The 27,492-nt window shown below is 38.0% G+C and overlaps 1 protein-coding gene across 3 annotated transcripts in view; it reads left to right on the forward strand.

The window, feature by feature from the left end:
- LOC145996805 (GATA-binding factor C-like) overlaps nucleotides 1-12,232 on the forward strand; it is a 226,802-nt gene extending 214,570 nt beyond the window's left edge. For 2 of the 3 annotated variants that reach the window (XM_083133338.1, XM_083133344.1), the window contains exons 6-8: nucleotides 5,983-6,330; nucleotides 8,805-8,870; nucleotides 10,048-12,232. In XM_083133338.1, coding sequence (XP_082989464.1) covers nucleotides 5,983-6,330; nucleotides 8,805-8,870; nucleotides 10,048-10,074 — 441 coding nt within the window. In that variant the 3' untranslated portion in view covers nucleotides 10,075-12,232. The remainder of the gene's footprint in view (nucleotides 1-5,982; nucleotides 6,331-8,804; nucleotides 8,871-10,047) is intronic. The other variant, XM_083133340.1, reaches the window with a different exon arrangement.
- The last annotated feature ends 15,260 nt before the right edge of the window (nucleotides 12,233-27,492 follow it).

Below are 27,492 nucleotides of genomic sequence, written 5' to 3' on the forward strand. Positions count from 1 at the left end.
AATTGTTAATTGATACTTTGGTTGAGAGAATCATCACTCCATTTCTGTCTCTCTTCCCTCTTTATTTTCTCTCTCTCTCTCTCTCGTTTTCTATGTCTCTCTTCCTAGGGCCTCCCCGATGGTGCAGTGATAGTGTCCTCGCCTTGTAATCCCACTTTAAAACTGTAGGTCCAGTCCCGATTAGCCTTTCTGTGCATAAAGTGGACTTAAAACAACAATTCAATCAATTCTCTCTCTTCATTCCTCTCCTTTCTTTTCTTCTGCTGCTACGGCGAGATATTTTCCCTCCCAAATCGAGGGAAATTCCCTCAGAAACGAGGTGCTGGAATGAGATGACCAAGAGGCTTTGTTTTCCGCCATCGCCTCGGGGAGCGTTCTCCAGCGCGTTGAGATTCCGTAATCAGCACTTTAACATGATATGCATAAGGAATCAGCCAGAGAACACCATCTCTCACAAGGTCGCTGCACCGAATCTGTTTCCGTCCTTTGGTTGAAGGTCGCCGCCGAAGACGGTGGTCACGGATGAGAACTGTGTGCCGCTGCTAATTACTATCTCAAAGTCTCAGTTGATGGTGGAAAATTATGAAGTTTGGGAAGGGTAATGGTAGTACTGTACTGTGACGTATGATGGAAGAACTCCTTATATGTTTTTTCTTGTTGTGGTGAGTAAGTTTGACGTAACCTGGTGCGATTGAGAAGAAGACATCGCTGAGCCGAATGGGCTCTGTTGGTCGTATGGCGCTGACATGGTCATTATTCTTTAATAATTTCAAACTTCATTGTAAAATAGCAGATGTTTTCTCATTTTCGTCCCGAAGATTGCCAGTCTTTCATTTTCAATGCATGAAGTGAATTTTCAAAACAAGACTACCTCCATTCGGTTTGCCACGTAGTCAGCGGCAGTAAAGAATTGGACTTCCAGATTCTGAAACACACTCTTCCCTGCAAGATGTTATCACAGATTAGTTAATACCTTATTAACTTATCTGTGGTGTTATGTGTGCTGTCTAACTGTACGGCGATAAGTAGATTTTCATAGCAAATTCTCAATTGCTACTTCTACCAACGCCGTAGAGTTAGGCAACACACGTAACACCTTGCAGGGAACCGAGTATTTCAAGATCTAGAAGTCCCATTTTTATTGCCGGCGACTTACGATTTTTGATGGCATACACGATACACCGTAAAAAGTTTAGTGGAAAAATAACAGTCTTAAGACCGCAATTTCCAGTGCCATCTAACTACCGTAAAAACACTGACCATGGCCGTTTTCACGGTATTAACAGCCAACCTAATTAATGTAAATTTAACGGCTCAGTTTTGAGCAATATGTTTATGGTGACGCAACTGTAATTTAAAATCGTTATCTAACTCTGTTCATGATAAAACATTCAAATTTTAAGAAAAAAAGTTGTATTCCATTTTTTTAAAAAATAAACAAACAGGCAGACTTAAATTTTGACGTTGGAATAATGAAAGTTTCTAACAGTGTTAGAAAGTTATGATTTTCTATGTCTTGAAAATGCTAGCTTATTACAAATTGATTGAAATTGTAAAGCAGTGTTTCGACGAACCAGAACAAACAAAGCATAAAAACCGAAAATATTTCTTTTAAAATATACCTCTCGAGTGGTCTCATAAGTTTTCATCAACACCAAAAGGTCTAAATATAGCAAGAACCAGGAAATTTGCAACTCAAGAAGTTAGTTAACGAATTAGGAATGAAGAAACAAAATGATCAAGAAAGAAAATGTACCCATGACGAGCATTGGCCCCACCCATTCATAAGCAAGGCCTAATTGCTTGCACGACCAAGCACGCGCAAACTATACGCCACAAAAGTGTCGGCAAGCCAATCTCCTTCTAACCGCATATGCTGATTATGGAAAGATGAATGCCCAACGCTCCGGCATGTGAACAAGTCGCCACCCGTCCACCCTACCCATACCCAAAGGCAAAGAAGTTGAATGATTGGTGTAATTTGCCCATCACCTCCAATCAGGAAACCATGTTATTTTAGTCAGCTTGTCAGGTGAATGCGACGAACATAGATCAACTATTCGGGCATGTGGAGTTAGGTGACACTCGTTTCTTTAAATTGATTACAGGTATCTATCTCAATTAATTTATGAGAGTATTGCAGTCAAAGCAAATAAAAAAAGTGATCAAAATTGATAGCGCTAATATTTTTTAAATTTGATTTTACTTCCTTTGATTTCTCATTTTTCATTTCACTATTCTCTCGCAAATTTCGTGTCAAGTTTGTCAACGCATTTCTATTATTATTATTTCATCCTAAACGACGTCTCCTTGAGGTGAGGACTTTTTTCGAAAATTTGCCTCGTTTCGAAAAAAGTTAAGAAATTTCAAATTCTAAAAAAAGGAAAATGTTTGTAATTTCTTCTAGAGTGTTCAAGTACAATTTCATAAAGTTTTTCGCCGTTCTTTGGATATTGTCACCAATTGAAAATATTCTTACGGCGGCGCTAGGCCACTATCATAAATATCTCGACAACAACGAAAGCAAACTACACGTGACTGCACTTGAATGCCACAGAATCAATTCTAAATAGAATTGTAATCTGGTAGTGGCTTTTCGAAACAAGAGAAGTTTATGGACTTTACTGAAGCCTGTTCGTTCGAGTCGTTTTTAAGTCCACTATATGCGCAGGCAAATCGAGACTGGACGTACAGTTTAAAAAGGAATCCGAACCATGCGCTTCCACAGGATATCAAACCCAGGATCCTTGATTGAGTTAGTGTTTTAAGTCCACTTGATGCACAGTAAGGCCAAGGCTAATTGGGACTGAATCTACAGTTTAAAATGGGATCCGAACCACTATGTGCCTCCACCGGGTATCGAACCCGGGACCCCTTGATTACAAGGCGAAGACGTTACCACTTCACCATCGTGGGGTTCCGACTTTACTTTATCATGAAAGAGGTCAAGTTGCTGAAACTGTCTCGTTTTTATTATTTTACATTGCTTTTTATGCAGCTCTTTGGCTAAGACTGACGGAGAGGATGAGTGATGATTAGATGGAATTGATGAAATGACACTCGTAAAGAACAGCAGCGATGCCCAGAGCGGGATTCGAACCTGGGAACTTTAGTGCCAAGATCGAAACTGGGCCACTGATCTGCTAATGCTACAACTGTCGCAATTAAAGATTAGGTTTCGAATCCCGGCTTTGCTTCCAAGAGCCCTCGGGTTCTCTCCTTCCCACCTGAGCTCTTCAATTAAGTCTCCTCCATCCGACGGACAGCCAGATTTTTCACACGCCATGGCTCGTTGAAATCGATACCCGCCGAAGAAGAAGGTGAGCGTCAGTTCTCTCGCTCCTTCATGTTGGGTCGCTTCTTTCCTTGTTCGCCCAACACCTCTGCTCATTTACCTCGAATGTGCCGTGGTCTGCATCCTGCTGTTCGGAATCCAACCGCTGCATATTAATTCCCCGTGTAATTACTCGTTCTGTATCCACCTTCCGAGGAGCTAGAGCGGTGGTGGAGGTAAACAGTGGTGCCATCCCCATAATAAACCTCCAATGCTAGTATATTATCTTGGAGAGCTCTCTCGAGTCGCCAAAACACAGGACAATCCCCACTCGCCTTCATAACCTCAAAAACTGCTGATGGAATAAGTCTTCGTTTCCCATGTGGCCGACCTCCACCAGAGGTCCCAGGTTCGAACCTCGAGTGGCCACTGAGTTTGTCCCATCATTAATTTAAATAGTTTGGGTCCTGGGTTCGAATCCCGGGCTTGGAAAGAGTGTTTCTGAGTGCCACTTCATTGCATAATCACTCATTCTTATCTTCGCGATCAGCCGAAAGTGGCAGAAAAGCTATGTAAAATAAAGCAAATCGATCAATAAATCAATTTCATTAGTTCACCATTTCTTCCTCATTGTCGCAACTAACCCAAGATGTAGAGAAGGTGAAAAAACCAAAATTAAGAAAGGCCGAACTCCGTGGCGTAGTGGTTAGCACAGCGCTAACCAGGGGTTTCGGATTCGAATTCCGGGCTGGGCACGCGGGTTCTTTGTGGTGCGTGTCCCTTCAGCAATTTCATTGTATCATTCATCCTTATCTTCGCGATTAGCCAAAATAGGCAGAAAAGCGAAGTGAAATAAACGAAATCAATCTTAATAAAATATATATGTGTGTTTTGATAAATTAATAGGCTAACCTGAGAGGGAAGGGGTGAGTCGAGAATCTTAACACTGATGCCGTCAGTGATAGCAACTTATTGTTTATATATTCTGTCCGACAGTGGCAACTGTGGGTATGTGCCGCGCGGTTGCATACACGAGGAATAGAAAATTCCGTTATGCGAAGGCTCGCGATAGTGGAAAGAGACCTCACCTAAAACCTAGCGTCGTTTGCGCTGCAAAATACAAAAGATCGAGGGGGAAAATTTGCGTTTTAATTTGGACATCTACAGTTGGCAACACTTAACCGCGTAGATCCACCGGAAAGCGCCGCAGAGGAGGAGAGGGAGCAAATGATAAACGAAGTTGAGAGATTGAAGAGGAGAGGACGGCTACCCGCGGAGCTCCGTAATTACAGAAAATGTTTTAATAATGTCTAATTAGCATATTTGATTACAGAAGGCAGTGGGAGGGTTGGGGGCCACATTTTCAGAGAGGTCAGGAGTGGGCAGAGGTGTCTCTCCAGTTGCACTTGCATCCGGTGTAGTGGTACCTCGAGGTAGCACGAGCCTTCCATTGTCTTCTTCTTCATTGTTGCCTTGCAGCTTGCACTTGTGCACCGGGGCAGGAGCAATAATGACCAAGGACCATCATTGTTGTTATTATCATGGGACGCTGAAGAAGCCAGCCGGAAGTACTCTGAGGCGATCGTGGTTCCTTACCAGTTCTTAGTACATAGAAATGAGGACCTCCTCTATGACGTAGTGGTAAGCTCGTCTCCTTGTAGGGTCCCGGGTTCGATACTCAGTGGAGGTACAGTCTCCGGCAAAAAAATCGAACACCTATGTACTGAAGTACTCGCTTACATGCAATGTGTGTTGCCTAACTCTGAGGGCGATGAGGGAACTTCAGTAGCAAATGTTCAAAGAAACTTCGAATATCACCCTAGAGTTAGGCAACACACACAACACAATGCAGGAGAGCAAGTCTTTCAGGATAGGTATTTCATTTTTATTGTCGGTGACTGTACATTGTGAATAGGAACCAACTTTAAACTGCAGATCTAGCCCCTATTAGCCTATATGAGCATAAAGTGAACTTGGAACATAAATTCAAAATGGAAACGAGCTCTGGTTTTGTTTGTTTAATTTCATTTTATGATCGGAGAGGCTGATCGGTACTGGTCCTACAGTTTCAGGTGGGTTCCGAACCACGATGTGCCCGGGATTCCTTGATTACTATGCGATGACATAACCACTACGCCATCGGGGAGGCCCTACCTATTCGTGTAATAACAAAACAATATTAATTGACATATTTTTGCAATTTGTTACAAAATATAATTACATATTAATTTACTATTCATTATTATTATTATTTCCGACACACTTGGTTCGAACTATGGATGGCTAAAAATCCAAATTTCAAATTATCCTATATCCGTTTCAGATGCAGCGGATAGTACGGATATACGGACAATATATATATACGGATTTTACAGTTTGGATGAAGGATTTGTAGAGAAATCCGTACAGTGAAACAAGAACATGCCGAAAAAGAAAGAATATGTGGATAGTACTAAAACGGACACATCGGATAATTTGGATGATACGAATATTCGGATGTAGGATATCCGGATAATTTGCATATCTGGATATCCGATCTCGAAATGGAAAATTATCCGATATACTGATAAAATTTCATCCGAATTTAGCCCTCCCTAGTTCGGACTCCCCCCACCCCCCTCTCCTGAAATATATTTCTTGATACGTGCCTGTCTGTTATTCTCATAACGTTACCACTGCTCTCATACCCATCTTGATTTTCCTTGCAGGTGAACCGGCCACTCACGATGAAGAAGGAAGGCATCCAGACACGGAACCGGAAGTTGTCTTCAAAGTCCAAAAAGAAGAAAGGCTCGCTGGGCATCCCCGAGATGATCAAGCCTCTGGACAAGGCGGCCTTCTCGAGCTTCGCACCGACGGGCTCCAACCTCGGTTCCTCCATGTCACCTTACATGTACAACAGCAACATGCAGGCCACCTCCATGGGGGGGAGCTTCGTCTCGCCGCCCCCTCCCCCCATGCACATGTCGGGCGTCGGGGGGTTCAGCTTCTCGTCGTCTAGCACAACGTTCTCCCTTGGATCGGGCGGGCTAGGATTGGGCAGTGGCAATTCAATGGTAAGATCATTGGATTTATTTTCTATTTTAATTTGGTTAGTTTCATTTAGATTTTCCTGCCACTTTTGGTTAATCGCGACGATGAGAATGAGTGATGATTAGAGCTCGGAAGTTGAGCTAAGAAATCTCAAAAAAATAACCCATAGAATGATCTTAAAATAATTTTAATAATGACCAAAAATGGTAAGAAAGTGACCTAAAATGGTTAAAAAAAACCTAAAATTGTAAATATAACCTAAACTGGTAAAAATGACCTAAAATAGTAAAAAATGACCTAAAATGGAAAAATAACCTAAAATGGTAAAAAATGACCTAAAATAGAAAAAATGTCCTAAAATGAAAAAAAGACCTAAAATGGAAAAAATGACCTAAAATGTTAAAAAATGACCTAAATGGTAAAAACGTGACCTAAAATGACCAAAAATTGTAAAGAAATAACCTAAAATGGTAAAAAAAATTACCTAAAATGGTAAAAAATGACCTGAAAATGTACACACATTTTCATAAATTACAAGAGAGTAGTTGAATAATTAGCCTTACTGTGCATAAAGTGGACTTAAAACACTAAATCAATCAATCAGTAGTTGAATAATTCTATAAACTACTGAAGCAAAGGGGAAAAAGTAATTAAGTGCAATGTAGTTTACCTTTACTTCAAGTTTACGTAAAATTCACCGCAAGGTTTTTCTGTATGTCATTCACGTCCTTTCAGAGGACCATGCATGATACAGTAGTGAAAATACAGTTGTGTTCCCGTGCGCATCAGATTATAATTTATTTTGTGAATAATTTTACTATAAAAACACAGATTGAAGCGATAATAGTGGCCAGCAAGGGAACCACAAATTATTTTAGTTTGCTTGAAAAAAATATGTTTACCTACCACAATTAGTTAATCCATTACCAAACATTCCAGTGTTTTTGCATTGACCGTATTTTCGCTTAATGGCGACTTGCTAATAAAGATTGTCGGGTAATTCAAATATGTAAGTTATGCTAACAAGTGCATTTAAAATTCACGAAACAATATGCGAGGAGAAAAAGAAAGATAAATTCTTAAAAAAATACTGAAAAATGACGTAAAAGCAAAGGTCGAGAAATACAAAACAAAAAGAACGTTTTCTGGTTCTAAACTTCCGAGCCCAGGTCAGGATTCGAACCCGGGCTCCTGGCGCCGTAGCGCGCTGTGCTAACCACTCCGCCACGGAGGTCGACAGCATTGTATTAGCAAAAATGTAAATATCAGAGTTGATAGAGCGATGTGACGCCTTACTTGTTCGTTGTTTGCGCCAGTAACACGTTGCCAAAATTATTTGAGTAATTGTAACTGCAATTCGTTACTTTGCTGTACTTTTCTAATCATTGGCGTAACGGACATGAAGAACAAAATAATAAAGAGTAATTTTTTATGATTTTCCAAATGTAATAGTTATTTAGAAAATAGTCCTGAATATTATTTTGAGTGTAATTAAATTAAAAATAGAGGTACAACTTATTACATAAGTTGAATTATATTAAATTAGATTATAATTAGAAACAATATCAGGAAAAATTTCCCCCTCAATTTTTCTCATTCCCCATATTATATAAGATTTTTTTCAAATCCCCCCCTCCAGTTACGGCCGTGCTTTTCTTGCACTATCTTGATAAATTCATTCTTGGATGATTTACTTGGCAGGACGAAACGCTTTTTGTGTTGTTTTTAACTTGTGCAGAAGTAACTTTTGGAAACAAAATAACGGTAACTGTAACACGTTACCTTCTCTAGTAACTACCCCCAACTCAAGTACATACCATAACAAAATTAGAACATGGATATTAACTTCTGATTAATAAGGTAAACATAAATCTGTTTACCTTATGTACCAGTCTTAACTTAAGGGTCGGTTGGACTTCAAATATATCGACAAGGATTATTCCAAAAAATGTATTTCATTTTAAAAATCCATCCTTGTATTTCAAATTTTGAAATATTGGTTATGCTTAGAATTCCTTTTAGAGCTGCCAGATGTATCTTCATGTTTGTTGCTGTTGTTTAGAACTTTGTCACAAATAAAATGTCAGTACCATGAAACTGTTCTGAATGTCTGGAACGAAGTGAATTTAACATATCTAAACGAGAGAAATATTATCAGAAGTTGTTGGTACATAAGTCAAAAGAAGCAGCGTAGACGTAATAAACGCTAATGTCGAACACAACAATAATCTTGTATAACTTTCGAATTTCCATATTGTATTTTTGGTAACACAAAGAAACCTGTGTCTACATGTGTGCGAAAACTGTTTTTTTTTTTAATTAATATTTGAAATAAATGTTCCACTTTAATAGAAATTCAGATCCGTACCGAGTTCAACAACGTCAGTTTACACCAACATTAATATACTGAATGCAGTAACGATTGTATTATTATTATTGTTATTTTATTAGAAATTTCATAACATTTTTTTTATGTATTGCTTATTGTACATTATAGAAAAATTGCCCATCACTACGTCCAAGCCACCCCCATGAGTCTTCATGGCACGACGCAATGCTACAGGTGATTGATAAACTTTTTAGCTTTTTGTAACATATTTGTTTTATGCAATACGAAGATCGAGAATTGAAAACAAAGAATAACGTAGCAAAGCCCAATGCCAGTGCAATTCTCCTTCGGATCACAAAAGATACAATGGACAATTTGCTTTCTGTTACATTTGTCCCTGAAAACTAATTGCTGGAAAACAATACATATACTAAAATTGTATGCAGTTCTTTACATTTGTAATGCAATTGGTATTATCTCTTTAGAATCGTTCATATTTAAGGTGCCATTTCTTCCCATGAGCTATAACTTTCTTTTTCACCAGGTGTTAGTGTACAGTTAGACATCAAATATCTCAATCTGAACTTGCATGGCCTAAATTATATGGTTATTGAACGAAAATTCAAAATTTTATTCGTAATAAAAGCAATTTGTATATGTATATCACAAGTGTTATATTTTTTTGCCTCAATAATTCTGAGATATTACTAACATAGTAATTGCATGTCAGCAAAAGGTATTCTAATTTATATTAAAAATACTCCTAATTCGTTTTACCAAGTAAATGGTAATGTTCCGTAATTGCTGGACATTTGCGTGAGATTTCATATGCAGATATTTTTCATATATTTTACGTTTAGCTGTAGAGGGCATTGCCGTGCAACCGTATATTTTTCACAACGTTTAGTGGACATTTAGCCTTTAGAAAAAAAAGCATTCCTATTGTAAATGTATGCAACCACATTATGCAAAGTCATCAAAATCATAGCCCTACCAATATGTAGCATAATTATGTTTGGACATTGATACATGCATGTTTTAAGAAGAGTGGTCTCTGATGGCATTACCCTTTACACTGTTTGCATATCCTACTATCTATTTTAGCATGTTTTTAGGCCAGTAGCGGCGATAAGTCCAAAACGGTGGGGGGGGGGGGGGGGAGGACAGTTTACTTTCCCTTGGTAGATAAAATTTAGTATAGTGAAGTGACAAAAGTGTCAAAAAGTGGGTCTGTTTTTGAAAGGCTCGTACCACCGTAATGAGGTTCCAACAGGGGGGAAATTTTTTTTTTTTTCAATTTCATGTCCTGTTAAACTTTGTTGTTGCACGGTGACCATCTGTATTAAAATATTAAATGTATCTAGTTAACTTTTGTTGCAATAAATTAATTGTTTTGAAATTTATCTTTCAGGCATCGTGGAGGTCGGAATACACTTGATAGGCCTTCGATCCAAAGGGATACATAAGTGTGAACTGAAGTACAAAAAAAAAAAGAAAAACATGAGGTCACATGAGGACAAGGATGAAAGAAGACACGAGTGTATGTGTGTGAACATTGACTTTTGTTATGTGATGTATTCTGTGTCGTCACCTGTGTGTGTAGAGAGAAAGAGAGACAAGAGAAAGAAAAAAGAAAAAAAAACATCGGAATGGAGCGTCCAAACTTCAGGGTAGGGAGCACCGTGTATCGTTTCTTTTCCTGCGCGTGTGTGTGCGTATTCGTGTGCGTGAAATAACACGTGACACTCGCATTGTTGAAAACTTGTGGAGAAAGGTTCCAAACGGCAAGTACAAGTCGTAGAGTGAATTAAGAATGATTTGAGTGGTCTTGTAACTAAAGTACGCTATCTACAATTTAATGGCGATTGCACTATCGTGTGAGTGAGTGAGTGTGCAAAGAAAAAACTTGTAGTTTACATGAAAGACCAAACAGCGTAATGTGGTATATATATATAAATATACATTATATATATATTATAAATATCAAAAAAGTTATATATATATATATTACAAAAACTTTTAACATTATTATCCTATATTTAATAGTCCTGCTTTTCCCGTGTTCCTCCTCTACTTTCTTTTCTGAAAAAATGAACACCTGCTTGTAGTTTGTGTAAATTCAATTGTTGCCACTTCAGAACCTCTCAGATTTCATCCAAGAAATGACAGTTTAACCAGCACTCCGTGAGAACCGTTACTGGTAAACATATTTAATATTCACACCCACCCAGTCCTTACACTTACACAAATGTTGTACAATATAGACATATTTTTTCCTTCCCAGTTTAAAATAAATGTAAAACCAACCTGACATTCAGATCTTAAAGCATCATAGATAATTTGATAATCTAGTGATAATGGAAACGAAGTCTATTGCAACCACTAATATAAAAAAAATAAACGCCATGTTTTTTGCAAGATGTCCTATCATCATAATGTAGTACAGCCCATAGATGTATGCACGGAGTTGTAAATAATATCCTCATCATTTTACCTGAAGGGTTATTAATTAATAAAGAAAAGTACATTGTAGCGGCAATAAAAAATGGTAAAAAAAATGAAAATATTCCATCAGTGTTGTGTTGTTGAGAAATGCTGTGACTTATGTGTATAACTCGTGTGATAGATGCTTTTTTAATGTTGAGAAAAATAATTTTGTTCAATTTCTTCCCAGCAAACACTTCAAATTATGTTGTTTTTTTTAAAAAAAATAAAACCATATACAGCAATTTAGATATATGAGTATCTGTAAACATGAGTATCGTCATGATGCGCGAAACAAATCCTGCACATCTTATATAGATTGTAGTCGACAATCATTGTAATTATTGTTGCAGTGAACAAAAGTATTATTATTTAAATTTTTCACAGTGTATATGTACATAATCTTCACTCATTTAAAATTGTGATAGGATTTGTTTTTTTTAATGTGTTTGTCACATTTTTTTAATTCAAGGCTGCCAAAAGTTTTAAAAGTTCAAATGTAAATTGCAGTAATCACTTTATTGTTTTGTTTAAACGTTGTACTGAAGTCAAACTTTTTGCTTCAAAAGTAAGTTACTTTTTTATATGCAGTCTTTAAATGCCATAAGGGAGAAGCAGACCTGTCTTGTTAATTGGTCAGTGATTCTTTACATGTTAATATTTATAATTTAACATTCAGCTGCATTTCAAAATATTTTTGCTTTACTCAAAGTACAAAAAAATCTACAAACATGGTAAAGCAGTGCTAACATTAAAAAATCCAACGCATAGTTTGTGTATACCATCAACATGCCCCAAACTAACATGTATATTAATTCCCTCCTTAAAACATGCAATTATGTATTTTCCATGGCATAGCTATATTATGTAATGTTCTCCCAATGTTTTTTATTAAAGCTGTGATTTACAAGTATTAGTTTGCAGAAAGTTTCTACTGTCATTTGTCTCAAACTGTGGACAACTCTTCCTTATGGCAGCATGTTACCATTTTTGTTTTTAATTGGAAAAAGGGAGATTACGAATGAAGAAAGATGTAAAATGTGTTCAAAATTCTTGTATTTGTATGTATGTGTGAACGGGAAGAGCTCTATATATATATATACATACATAAAACACTTTAAGTGAACTTGTGTGTGGTTTTTATTTCATTATTATAGAACCAACCCTGCAAAACAATTTTCTATAATTACTAGGCTTTTTATTATTTGGATAAAATGCATAGTTATATTTCGGATTGTAGGCAGAATAAAAATCTTGATTCAAAGTAAAAAATTAAATATTTATCAGCTTGACTTCATGTCGTAACATGTACAGTATTTGCTTTTGAATATATATATATATATATATATTGGTGTAATATATTGCCTGGCCGTACGAATAATCGAGCTCTGGTCCAATTTTGGTCATAAGCACTAGCGTATGCAAAATTTCTTCTCGCGGCTGGGGGTGGGGCTGGAGTTATAAAGGTAGGTATTACATAGCTGCGTTCTAGGGAAGCAGGATACACAATGAAATATTTCGAAATCACCATTTAAGGAGGGAGGGTTGCATTTGCCAATTTGGTTTTTGCCGAGCTCTTTACTGCTATGACTTGAAAATTTTATTTTACTCGTAGTTTTGAGAGGGACCGAAACCCTGCGTACGGCAATGATTCCAATAAAGGTAGTGTAATTCAAGATGAAAAGACGCACCTGAAGGGGAGAAATGTGTACTATTGTACATAGACACACATTCATTAATAAAGAAAATTTATTATTATTATTATTCATATTTTGTATTTTTGTTATTTTATGTGATGCTAGGTGAAATTTATGAATGACATTTCACAAATGCCACCCATGTTCAGGCTAGAACTCGATAAAGTCTACCACTTAGCCCGAATCACACGGAACTGGATACCAGTAGGAATGCCTTAGTTGGCGCTGGACTGACTACCCATTTGCTTGTCTTCACCTCACACGGTACTCGTTATCGTACTTGTGGATAGAATTTTGTTCACATAAGACATTGCACAGAGCAGACAATCTGTAAATATGGACGAGCAATTTGAAGAATGTTGTAGGAGAATTACTGCTTTGTGCTTTTATTAAAAATTAAAGAGAAAAGTATGGACTAGAAATTGGCTCGAAAAAAAATATGGTAATCAATGCGTACCGAACAACCACTTTAATGAACTCGGGTATGCATATTCGAATTATTCATACACGAGCTTCGCAGGATTCATTCACACTCACATTAAAAAAAATCAAACATTTAATACACTTGTAATAATAAGATACATTCGATCACTGGCGTACGCAGAATTTTTTCGGAGGGGCTTGAATTGTAATGGTGGATCTAGGGGGGGGGGAGCGAGATACACTATAAATATTTCATAATTACCATTTGTAACCTTCGTTTTAAAGGTTGTTCAAAGACAAAAAAAATATATAATTAGAATCATTTTAAGGCGGGGTTTCATTAACCGCTCTGTTTTTTCACTGAGTTCTTTGCTGCTTTTATTTGAAAATATTCATTTTCTCAAAACTTTGGGAGGGGCTCTAGTCTCATCAGCCCCCTCTCCGTACTCCAGTGCATGTGATTAACCGCTCAACAGAAGTTTGGCATAAATTGTCAAAATTCTTAACAAATGTAGATTAAGTGCAGGGGTAGAAAAATACCGGGCGCCTGAAAATTGTCACCTAGCGCCTGAATTTTGAATTTCAGTTAAAAAAACGTATTTTAAAATATTTCGAGTTCGGTTATGGAAATTTCCATTACCTTTTATTTAAAATAACAAGTACAGTATATGCTTTTTATATGTTTGTGTGTTTCCTGTATCACTGGCATTATTAAATCACAATAATAAACATGCCGTTAGTTTTTTTTTCACTTGAGAAACCGAATTTTAAAATCTGGAGCGATATGATAGGGTCGACCATATATTAGAATGTGTTGCATAGTTATTCATGCTGTTACAGGTTGAACCATCTTTAGGAGGGACACGCTTTAATCCAATCTTACATTAATTAATAAATTAAATAACTTAAGGCACATTCCAAAATGTGAAGCTTTATTTTAGTTCGATTAATGGTGTTCTTATCCGTTATTGGAGGAAGGAGGTCGCTCCTGAGCAAAATGGTCTGCCACCTGAATTATTTTTTGTTTTGTTTACCTCTGATTAATTGTGTATCAGTGGTTCCAAAAGTGTGCGCCGCGAAAGGTTCCAATATTTTCACTGAAATGACGCTTATTCCAAATATGTGCTTATTTAGTACATTTTGCACATAAAATGTTTCTGAATTTAAAATATGTGTTTATTTTTTAACTTAAAGCAAGCAACCTAACCACACTAATTGCGCGTTGGAAGTGTTACATAGGCCTACATTCTGACTTGGGCGCCGCTGAAAATTCTTGAAACACTAAGGACGCGTGTGCCGTGAAGCGAAAAGGTTTGGGAACCCCTGGTGTACATAAAAAATAATAATTTACAGATGATCTTCAAGGAAATATTTATTTTTCAGTACAGGTATGGAACCATAAACAACCTTGAGGTATCTTTCAAAGGTAAATGGGTTGCTAGGAAAAAATTGGCAGAGATGAATCCTCCGTCGCCACATATAAAACTTTGACAGGTTAAAATGCTTCACCAGTTCCTAAGTTCTTGAATATTGAAGTCTACGGTTAAACTCAAGCGAAATGACATGCAGACAGAAATACGAGATGACGTGAGTTTGACGTCATGGACTTCTTAATTTTGACCTCTGCTTTGAGCGTTAAGTTAATCTGATGAATTGCTAAACTTTCCTTTGCCTTGGTACACGCCTTTGCCTTTCAGATGCAGATATCATGTTGAGGTGGCTGGACCTGGACAGTTGACAGGTGGAAACCCAAAATTAACCGTTTTTGGGAACAGCTGTAGCTTAAATTTATGCAGAAGCAATTTAAATACCAACTTCCCTTTCTATAAACCCACGAAAAAAACACCAACGGAACTATGACTGAAACGAATATTTCAAAAACATATTCGTTTTCAACAAAATTTAAAAATAATTATCCCCCCTCGCTTTCCGAAAACTGACACAGCACATTTCAAATTAAAAAAAAACAGAACGATTATTGTGTTCATAGTCGATGACAGAAACAGTCGGTTAATTTTTATTCCAACAGAATAACTAAACTGAAAAATGCGTCAGTCGAATAAGTACAAAACGCAAGAATCATATTTTTATATATAACGGTTCCACGAGAAAAATAACAAAAATGAGATTATTGGAGATGTCAAGCAAGGTAAACTTTATGACTAATATTTCCCTCTATCTTTCAAAGACTTGTTGAACGAGTTAATTACAAAATATAACAACAATACAATAGCATAATAATGGTGTGTAAAAAATTATATTAAAAAATATGCTGAGCTGATGTATCGAATAGAAGAAGTGACCAAGGATATAATAATTATGATAATAACAAATTGACAATACTTTTATTATTAATTTATAATAAATATTAATTACTATTATTATCATTACTTTATATCAATAACTGACTTCCTCCACACACGCACCTACAAAAAACTCTTGCGACACCCGCTCTGGTGGAACATTCATTTGAATTACTTGCCTTGCTCTCTGTGTTTTTAAAACAAAAAAATAGTAATAATATTCATAGCTCTGTCGTTGAAAAAGTTTCAATAGAAAAGAACGCAGTTCACACGTGTATAATTTTTGAAATGTCAAAATACCGGCACGTGTAATCAGTGGCGTGTTTATAGAATATGCACTTAACGTCGCATGAAGTTAACAAAAATATATTTAACTTGTAAAATTTGATTCTTGTTATTTAGTGATAAACCTGAAACTTTGGACAGAGTGCCCCTCCCCAAGTTACGCTTATCGCAGTTTAAAATAAAGAATATTCGAAATATAAGAAAGTGGATTACTAATGAAGGATTCCTAAGTTCTTACATATTAAGTGATTTAAGCGCTTCGTACACCATCAAATGAACCTTGAACAACACGTTTCATTCCACGCTAGAAGGAAGTGACGTCAGAGCACAGTAATATCTCTCCTTGCATACAAGATTAACGTTCAAGGAATTTTATTTAGGAACGATGCAAAATAAGGCCTTTCAAGACAAACTTTCAGCCAATCAGATCACGTAGTATTGACATGGATTATCGAAAAAAATAGCATCGAGGTACAGAATGTTATTTATTTATAATCTATGGTGAAGATAAAGTGAACCGAAAAGTGTATTGTATATACGTAGCTGTGGCAAAAGGAAGGAGTAGCGGTAAATTATTCTTCTCGGTATTTATTTTATCACGATTATAAACAAAAAATAATGTACATGGCTACAGCTGTAATCGGTAATAAACTAATAAAACAATAAAACTAATCCTATATATAAACTAATATAAATTTGTGCAGATTATTTATTTGAAAGTATTTTACGTCCATACAACCGCACAGTTTCTCTTGTCTCGGATTGCATTTATAATACAGAGAAAAGACATGACGCTATGATCGTATACTTTCTCCTAGTTTCTGATATATACGTTCTATTGAAAATAAAATTGTTACCTTTGTTACGGCTAATCTATTTCTTTCCATTCCTTGCCGTACGCACTGTCATATTTTGGTAAAATGTGAAAACGTTAAAGTTTTATTTGATCGCGTAGAATGCAATATCGGACCTTTCAAGATTTCCAATAACATTGTTCAACGTCTATTAATTGTCGACTTTGGTGGGTCTTGGACGATTTAAGCGTGTACGTATTTGCCTCTATCATAATTCATAAGATTTAAGCAGAATGTATTTTAATAAAAACTTCCAATCACCCTAGAAATTGATTGTCTCTAATCTTCATTATCAGAGATTAATTATCTTTAATTTTCATTGTTTGGATTTGATCATCAAAATGGCATTGAAACTTTATAGCACGCTTTGTCATCATTGTGAATATCAATATTGTAGAGACGTTTCTGTCTGTATTATATTCCCATTGTATGTTCTCTTCTGATCAGCGGCGGCGGCAGGATTAATCATGTTGGGGTGCTGAGGGGGTGCGATGTTGAAAAGAAAGAAAAAAACGAAACATGCATGCTTCAGCCACTAAATCAAATAATAATCTAAATTTAGTAGGCATTTACGATAATATGCCAATGAAACTAAAAAATACTAGCAACTTGCTTCATTTTCGCTTGATTCTAGCACAACAACATGTTTAGAAATTTGAAAGGAACAGTTTGTTCAAGGGAGGGCAATGACACACACGGACGACCGGAGGATTTTTTCCAGGTAGAGTCAAGAACAACGGTTTCACTTCAATACCTAACATTCGGTGCTCAGTATGACTGCATGACATAATTTAACACTGTAAGAGTGATCCGGTTGTAAATAAGTTTTGAAAAAGGGTTGAGGAAGAGGGTGCGAAAGAAAATTAAGGGACGCGCAGGCACCCCTTTGCACCGCCCCTGCTTCTGATTAGTGAAAACTCGAAAGAACCACTTCATACATGGAAAAACACTTTTGAGTGAATGAGAAAATAAATGAGCTTGTGATTATTTATATAGATTTCATATTTTAATGCTCTCTTCTAGTTATTGTCAATAATAATATTATTGTTCACTTATCTCCTAAGCAAAAATAATAGATTACTTAGCTCATACCTGAATCCAAACAGATTGAAAGGTTTATAAACATATATGTATAATTTATCACCTATGTGTATAATATAGGCTATATTGCATATAGCCTACTGTATTGTTACTTAATGTATTCACTATAATTTTATGTAGGCCAATATGATCCAGTAGAAGTTAGGCCGAATGCAGTCAAAATAAAGTAATAATAATAATAACAATAATAATGACCTCCCTGGTAGAGTGCTACGACGCCACGGGTCCCGGGTTCGAATCCCGGCCTGGTCATGGGTGTTCTTTGAATATTTCCCTTCATCATATCATCACTCATCGTCGCTATTAACCTAGAGTAGCAGAAAAGAGTCGCTAAAAGAGATAAATTAAAATAAAATTATAATAATAGTATGGAAAAAGTATAATTTACACACTTTCAACACTACCCAAGCTTCACATATTATATATAAGTTCCAACCTCGCAATATTGTGCAATCGCACAACAACCCACGCTATTTTGTCGTGTCCGAGGGGGAGGGACACAAAACTTAACGGCAACTGGTTATTTGCTACATTCCGTGTGTCCGAGTTGAAAACGGAAGCAGAAGTACATTTGTGGGAACTAGCATGCGGCATATTTTTTTTGTCCTCTTTCCCTTAGATTTTCATTCTCTCTCTGCTATTTATTCTCTTCCTTTTTTGTGTAGGAAAAGTTCTCTCCTCCTATTTGCTGAACACGAACGGATGTGGTCCTCCACGCATTCATTATTGATGTCTCCCGATTCGTCAGAGGCCATTTAATGAGGAGGGAGTTCTCGGCTTTCTCGACAGGTGGCTCTGCATTGTAATTACGGCCGGATCACCAGCGGAGGCAGACAAATTGGCGCTCGCTGTTCGGAGAGACGCTCTCGGAACATTTGCGGCTGCCCGTCTATTAGACATGAACACAACACGATCCGATAATAATGTGTAAATTAAGCTTTTTTTTCTCAACTTTGTCCAAAATATATATATATGTGTCGTTTAGCAATTCAGAAAAATCAGATCTGTTTTAAAATGCAGCGCTCGGATTTTAGTGAAGACGTTAAAAAAAAAAAGCGTACTTGGAGAAATTAAAAATATATAGGCCTATACAATTTTCATAAGCGAAAAACAAGTATTCAAGGGACATCCATTGAAACTAAACTAAACTCCGTAGCGCAACAGCCCTCGAAGGGCCAGGACCTGCCAGAGAGGCTTTTCATTGGGTGACATGTGGTCAGCGCATTGGATCCCATCGCCGCTGTTTTTTCTGGATTTCGTGAACGGAGCCCGTTACTTCCTCTTTTTCAAGTACCTTCACAATTGTCCTCACGATGCTGGGTCAACGCCGAAATATTGGGGACACCCACCGGGAATCGAACCCGAGACCGCTCATACCAAAGGCGATAGGGATAACCCCCCCTTTTTTTACAGGAATACCCCTATGTGGTAGTATCCCCCGACAAACACAAACATCCATGTCCTAACCGGGATTCGAAACCGGGACCCCTAGCGTTTTAGCGCGCTGAGCTAACGACTCCGCCACAGAGGCCGACACTTGGCTACACGGATGCCCTACATCCACTGAATACTCACAAAATTCGGATGAGAATCACACATATCCAAGGGACATATTCTAGATTTCAAATATATGAAACGCATCCAATTTTAGACATGCATGATAGATGTAATATTCATCCAAAGCGATTAATAGAAATTGACATTTTTTATTAGGCTATATCCATGTGATACAGTATTTCCTGGATAACTGAAAGGGATAAGTTTAGAAATTCTAAATGCATATAATAGACCGTGTAATTAAACACTTTTCGATATCACATGGTTCTATTTATCGCTTTATCACATTACCAACTATGGACGTACCCGGACTTATTTCCAGGGGTCAAATAAACTTCTTTTTCAAGGGGACAAACAGTATTTTTTTCCAGGGGAGCAAACGACACTTTTTCAAGGAGGAAATGCTTTATTCTGAATTATTTGAAAAGGGAATAATATTTATTTTACTTTCTACGTAAAACATGTAAAGTTTCTTCTAGTAGGTCTCGGAATCGATATTATTCCATAAGTGCGCCTGCAGAGGGGGGCCAGGGAGAGGCTTGCCTCCCTGAGATATCAGGAAAAACTTCATATTATTCGAATGATGAATTTGTAGCGTGAAAACACGTGGTCTCTATGCATCGTGAAAATGTACAAAAAGACAAAGAACATGTTCATCAACAAAGTGATAGATGTTTATGGAATGGAAGCGAGTCAAATCCATTTTCAGTCTAAAAATTAAATTCCAGTCGGAACTTGAGAACAATAGCAGGTCAAGTCGAAAGGATCCGTGAGGAAATTAATCGGCCAGATTTCTGTGGACATTCTATGCAGGAATGTTTGCGCAGAAATGATCTTCATCTACTTGATATCATCATCAAGCCATCTTTTCAGCGGTATGTAATTATGTAATGACATCCTGTACAGTGTACACTATTCATTCATTTTCGTGATTAAGTCTCTTGCAAATATTTATTATCTTCTGTATACCACCGTTTCAAAATGTTTCATCTTTTTGAGACACCCATTATTTCAATTTTACGATTTGTAATCTTCTAATATATAAAAATGGATGGATGTGTATATATGTATGTATGTTTGTTCCGGCATAACTCTCGAACGCCTGGAGCAATTTCAACCAAACTTGGTACACATATGACTTACAATCTGGAAAGAATACTGTGAGGGTAAGACACCCTAGGGGTGGGGGTGGGAAGGGGTGACGTAAAAATAATCGAAAACGTCCGATATTAGTGTGGAATTCATAGTTTTCGGGGTCGCTAAGATGAATAGTGCCTCTCCCAATGCCGTTTAACTCAAAGTTCATCACTTATCGGCATGGAGGGTGAGAGGGGGTGAAAAGTAAAATGTCAAAAAATACCTAACTCTCGAAAGCCTGGAGCAATTTCAACCGAACTTTGTACACATATGACAACGCCAGGTAATCAGCTAGTTGAATAATAATAATAATAATAATAGAAGACAAAATATGAGATCTTATAACTGAATGTCAACATATGAAATCTTACTCTGCGCTCGATGGGGAAATTCCTAGCTTGGAGAGAGGATTGTTTTGCGAATTTGGGAAAAAGGTGGGAGTTGTTTGCATGCATCGACATGGAGTTGGGAGGGCGAGGGGGGTGCCTAGCACCCTCATGTTCTTCCAATTTGAGCACTGCTGTCGCCACGAGAAAATATTCTGGGGGCGGCCTTTTTTATTCCATGTTTCTGACGTAGAAAACTGAGCGGACACTACAAGGTTTCTTGAGAACGTGGTCTCGACACCAACTTCCTTCACCGCATCTCCACTGGTCCTCTAGGGCCTGTGACTGGTTACTGCTGGCTTACCACAAATTGGACTTCTCAGTTCGGCTAACAGGGCAACAGATGACCAGGCCCTTACTGGTTTATACCTTTCCTTTAGTTTGAAATGAAAGGTAATGAAAAGTCTTATATTAAATTGTCCTTTTGCACAATTACAATAAAACTCAATCACTGGCAATCCTGAATAGAGTTGACTGGTGCAGATTTGATTCCAAATCTGTAACGGATAACCCTTCCAAGATTAATAACGGTTTGTTAGTATCGCAGGAACCATCATCCGAAGGTGTAGGTTTGTGAGGAACTGCCCTAGCTTGACGATCTCGGAAGTGTCGGCATTCTGCTTGATTCCCAGGAAGTTGGACATGCTGGTTCAGGAGGGCTCTTGTCACCTGAAGATCCTATGAAATCTCTCCCGTGCGCAAGTGGTGACATTACTCCAGTATCTGTGAGCCTCAGGCCAGCCAGCGGGTCCAGCGCCCAACCGACCGTTCCAGCGTCCAGGCGATCCGGAGATAAGTATCTGCCCCTTTATGGCGCTAATCCTTCTCCCTTAACTTCTCCCTCTTAATAATCTATTGGAGTGCTTGCCAAAATAAACTCAGTCACTTAACTATTCAATTGGTGTTTCTTTAATTTAACTGCTCTACCTCTGACTCGTTTCCCGTTGGTCAACGGGTCCTACCCTCTAAACAGAGGGTGAAATCCGGTACGACTAAGGTTCTAACGCCCCCAATTGTGTCTCCTGGGACAAGAACCTTACCTCGTAACGTGGTGAGAGGCGCCTGGGTTCAAACCCGGTAGAATATAGCCATGGACGTCTGCAGGATTTTTTCCAGGGAGGGGCAAGGAAGGTATTTTTTTCCAGGGGGACAAACAAGTCACATTTTCCCCCAAAAGAGTGTTGTTCCCTAAAAAAAACATTGCTTAAATTTGAATTAATGGTGTTCATGCAATAATTAACACATATTATTGTGGCTAAAATGAAATCTTATGTGTGAAATACATAATTTTTGGTTGACTTTCATTTTCGAGGGGGGGGGGGCACGGCCCCCCTTGACCCCCCTTCCGGACGCCCATGAATATAGCTCGTAACGCTATTCTAATTCCAATTCCGCCAGAAGGCAACGTTTAAAATGTAATACCTGCCTAATGGGAACAGGACAAAGAAGGCCCAAAAATGTACAATTTGGTCCGTTTTTACACACAAAACTTGTTGACGAAATGCCAAGGTAATTTGGCCGATATTTGAATGTATCTATGGTTTTACATAATTACATCATGTAATTTAAACTACACAAGATTATTAATCTTGAAAACAACATACCTTTTTAAAAAATATTTTTCATATGATTCTAAAATAGGTTACAAAATAATTAATTTTCATATCTATACGACAACAGCAAATTCATTCCAGAATGCTCGAATTTCGTGCAGGGCACAGATTAGTGCTGCAGTGCTGTTTTACAATATGAACATTACCAGATTCGACTGGGGCGACACAACCCTGCTTCTTTGGTCAATCTATTCTTCGCGGCTGGCTCTTCTAGTTCCGCGAACTCCCTTATCAACGCACTGCTCACCCAAGTTGACAGAAACAGCCGAGGGGAGACAGAGACATCGTAGCACCACCACCATCAGGTGCATGTCTACCTTCCGAGGGCAATCCGACGGCGAAATCGCCAAGAGCTAGTTCCGGGGGACGAGAGGGGAGGGGGGAGAACACATGATGCCTCCCGAGCGGTTTTTGTGGTTTCAACAGCTGATAATTTACTCCGCCAAAGTTGCTTGCGCGTGCACACACTTAAAAGTGGCAGGTGCTCTCAGTTTCGCACCTAAAGGAGGAAGAAGACTAAAATAAAAAATGGAATCGTTCGTCTCCCAGTAACCCATAAAACCTTACGGTAGCTTATACATATGTATGGATCTTGCAATTGTCTAGGAAAGGTGACCATGGACATGAATGACACTGAGATATTCAGGCAACATACATTGGATACCCACAAAATCCAGTTCAGAATCAGGAATGCTCTAAGAACATCTTCTAGAAGTCGAATGCCTCCAGCCTCGTGAGAAATGGATGTGCATGGGATATTAATTGGATAACTCAAACGAATATGATTAGAATTTGTAAATGAAAGAAACTAGACTTAAAGAAAGCGAGAGGCAGGGCCGGATTTGAGGGTCTACAGACCCAGGCCTCCACCCGCAAGGGGCTTCCACTGAAGAAAAATTGTTTTGAAAATGGCCACAAAGTAAAAGCAATTGGGATATTTTGAATGTGGTAAAAAAAATGATGTCTTGGCCTAAAAGTTATAACTGATGTCTACTCGTAATTATATTAGACCAGTCTCCACATATATAAATCCTGGCTTGGATAGAGAAATAAAAGGAGAGAGAATCACAGATAGAGAGGAAGGAGGGAGGGAGAGAAGAGAAATAAAGATGTGAGACACACAGAGAGAAAGAAAAGAGAGACAGAGGGAAGATGAGAAATAAAGAAGCAGACATAAAGAAACGAGACATAGAGAGAGATTATAGAAGAAAAATGGGGCAGAAAACGGGAAGGGAAATCCAGACAAAGAAATGATCAAGAAAGGAAGAACTTAGCACTAACAAAAGTCGGAATTTGAGACGAAAGAAAGCTGGAAAGAGAATACAGGATAAGAAAATCAAAAATAGAGATTCCAAGTGACACCTTCGACCTTCCCTACTGGTGTCACAATTCTAAACCCAATAGCTAGTGAGAGCAAATCACAACTGTAAAATGGTTATCTGAAAATATTTTGTTTGAAGAAGGTCCTTGCCAGATTGCTGTCTTTGTGCGGTACTTACTCATATGTTGCTTTTAGCCTCACGCGATACTTGCTACCGTAATTGCTGGTAGACTTTTGTTCCCACAAGGCAGAGCAGACAAGCCACAAAGATGGAGTATTATCTGTGAGATGAGATGAACGAGGAAGAACGTCGTACGAGAAGAGCTACTGCTCCTAAGTCGCTTCACACTTGCGGCCCTAACTCGAAAACGGTTCCACGAATGTAATTCAAATTTGGGGGCTGCACGGGTGAGAGTCCCCCCTCAGCAACTTTGATTTCTCACTAGCACTGGCGAGAAATAATTTTACTCTTATCGCTTGTGAACCTCGGACGAAAGGCCACCTATCTAGATGATGTCAGCTCGGGCTGCAAACCGCAGTTTCGACTGAGGAAATGAATTCTCAAGCTTATATCTTTATTTCTGTAATCATTGTTAATACAAACAACTATTTCGTAAAAATCTACTAATGTTATCAGCATAAAGGATTCAGGGGTTCGTTTCATGGTGGAGGTACATTCTGTGTGGTTTAGATTCCACTTTGATGGTATAGTCCCCATTACCTTATCTGACCGTGTATTGACACACACAAATTTGCCCATTGTGTTTCCAATGCTACGATTTGTCTCAAATGTTTAAAGTATAATCTGTGCGTATTGCTTCAGGTACATAGAAAAGTGACGTTTTAGTTTCATTTTCCCCTAAATTTAGGTGTTATTTTTTATTGCAATTCGGTGTTATTTTTAGGGCACAATTCGGTGTTATTAATTAAAATCGGTGTTATTTTCACATGCATTTTTACTGTTCCTTCTATCCTTCACATTGTTTTAGTTCTGGAAAATTGAGGCAAATTTTAGTTTTAATGGCAAAACAAATTATGGCTTACCTTTGTGATATGATGACGTAAATTTCTTCCATTTGGAAAATTATTTCATCTCATCAGCCACTAAATATGAAATGTTTGTTGAATGATAACACCCAAATCTTTGAACACAATCATACCCATCATTTTTCCCTGACAATGCCAAAATCTCTTTCTGCGACCTCAAGATACCACCCCATCCCTCTCCAAAATACAACAAGAGCTTCTCCCTGAAAATTTTCCCGTTCCTACAAAATTTCCGTTCTGGGGAGATCTCCGAAGAGAATTCTATTTTAGGACGAAGCTAAACACTGCCAGTCACATCTGCGGCAAACTACAATAAATGAAGCGTGACAATCTCATTTGAATCGAACTCTCACCATCTAGACTAGAAATGACAGATCTAATAGAGCTTCAGATAGTTCTCTTTGAACAAAAGAAGTTTATATTGCATATTTCGCTATGTTTTTCGCGTTAAAGTGCAAAATTCGTTTTTATTCTGAATTCGCATTATTTCGCGATTCCGAAACACCGAAAACTTGCGTCCTTAACCTTCCCAAATACATTTTATAAACACTTTATTTTGATTTCCTCAACTTTTCGCTGTTATCGTTAAAACGAAAACTTCACGTCCCTAGGTATGTCATTTTTGCAAAGGAACACGAAGAAAAAATTTCATCCATTTACATCTTTCAAGAATATCTACTTCGAGCGTTGTCGTTGTCTCTGGAAGAGGGTCCCGAAGAGTTCAGTATACCTGGTTTATGTGGGTCACAAATTCACCGCCTTCGTCAATGACAGTCTTCTTCCCCGGATAATCACGATGTTCGATCCCGATGCCTCTTCTCCTTCTCTGAATTGGAGCTTGTTCGCTCTCTCTTCCTTCTTCAGTCGAAATCTTTTGAAAGGGGGCCGCGTACTTCCTTGTTCTTCATTAGTCGTCTTGAAACAAACAGGAAATGATTCTGTACTTTTGTCAAGTATACCTACCTTCATAGAGTTTAAGCTAACACTTTAAGAAGTAATTCTAAGCAGATGTAATTTCTCAGATTCGGAATATCGCATCGTTTTTTTTTAAAGGAGAGGAAATATCGAAAACGACTTCTCTGGAATCTACCACAGCGTTGGAAGATTGGTCGTTTAGAGGAACTGCGTCAGAATACACACCTTCTGTACACATGGGAACCAAATCAGCTCTGAGAAACTTTACTTGGGTCCCCGAAAAAAAAAAAGTATCCAGAATACCGCAGAATATTATGAAATAATGTCCTGGCATAATTTTGAATTCATTCTGAAAGTTCCCCAAATAATGGTTAATTTTCATACACAGTGTGTGAAAAGTGTGTAAATTAGTTCCCAGCAAGCACTACAGGTGGCAGCACAAATGCAAACGTGTGTAAGATCTGCTAGAAGTGTATAAGCCCAGCTCATTAAAAAGATTTATATCGTATATATAGATGGCTGGAAAACAACATAAATCGCAAAATAATGGTGCCCGAAATTAGGTGTCCTGTTATGTTCTCCTGTTTCAAAATCTCGCAAACCGTGATGCGTGTGTCTGACAGAAACCTGAGTTACACTAAGGAAATCCAGTCTAGTTTATTCTGTTTCAAAGAGCACCTCTGACCGTTTGTAATATCAAGAGAATGTGTCTCCCGAAGAAGAAAAGAATGGAAAGTACAAGTCTCGTCCGTTGTATTTTCGGGGATGAAACCATTGTAAGCCTGAGGAAAGAAAATGAAAGAAAATCCCATGCTTTACAGTGGTTGTTGGAGATGAGATGGGAGGCGGGAGAGGGAAAAGATAGGAAATTGTAAAAACTGGTTACATCATCCTCTCGTGCTCACGACCACGGCACAACCAAGTGGCGACTCTTCTGCTAGGGGGAGGAAAAGGGCTCGAAATTTATGAAGTCTCGGTTCTTGTGGGAATGAAACCGCAATATTTTCACAGCATGATTGCCTTTTTTGTATGAAGTGAACAGATGTTTAAAAATTAAACGTGATGGTTCAATTTCTATAAAAACTGTGCGGCCAGTAATCAGTCAATGATAAATGAGGGGGAATTTCTTCTGTTTATAATGATTTGTTTCAATTTCTCCATCCTTTGTGTCTGTAAAGGTTTGTTGGAACTTCGAAAATATTTCGCACATTATTAAACGCTTTCCATTATTTATCAATTCACGTAATTTAAACTCGAAGGGAAATATTTGAAATGAAGGATATTTGGGGAAACTTGTACCACACAGTCCCTGTTGTACAGTCACCAGCAATAAAAATGGAACACCTATACCGCGTTTGTTACAACCTGTCCCGGTTCCCGCGCTAGCTGGTCGCTGGCTTTTCTCCGTACTGGGGAAAGTCAAAGCCAGGCAGCCAATTAAAATACGCAACGTCTCAACAGTGTCTACGTAAGCGCCTCTCTTCTGGCTTCCATTCGCTCCTCGCTGCCCAGCAGACGATTTTTTCCTCGTTTCTCATTGGCACCGAAACTGTCGAGCGATCGCTAATCCGGGAATCGGGACAGGTTCTAACAAACGCAGTATAGATCCTAAAATGCTCGCTACCCTTCAAGACGTTATGTGTGTTGCCTAACTTAACGACGGTGGTAGAAGTTGCCCGTGAATATGTGCAATTACAATTGCCGTAGAGTTAGACAACACACACATCGGCTTG

Source organism: Lepisma saccharinum, chromosome 1 (genome assembly GCF_977018435.1).
Source record: "Lepisma saccharinum chromosome 1, izLepSacc3.1, whole genome shotgun sequence".
Classification (NCBI taxonomy): Eukaryota; Metazoa; Arthropoda; class Insecta; order Zygentoma; family Lepismatidae; genus Lepisma; species Lepisma saccharinum.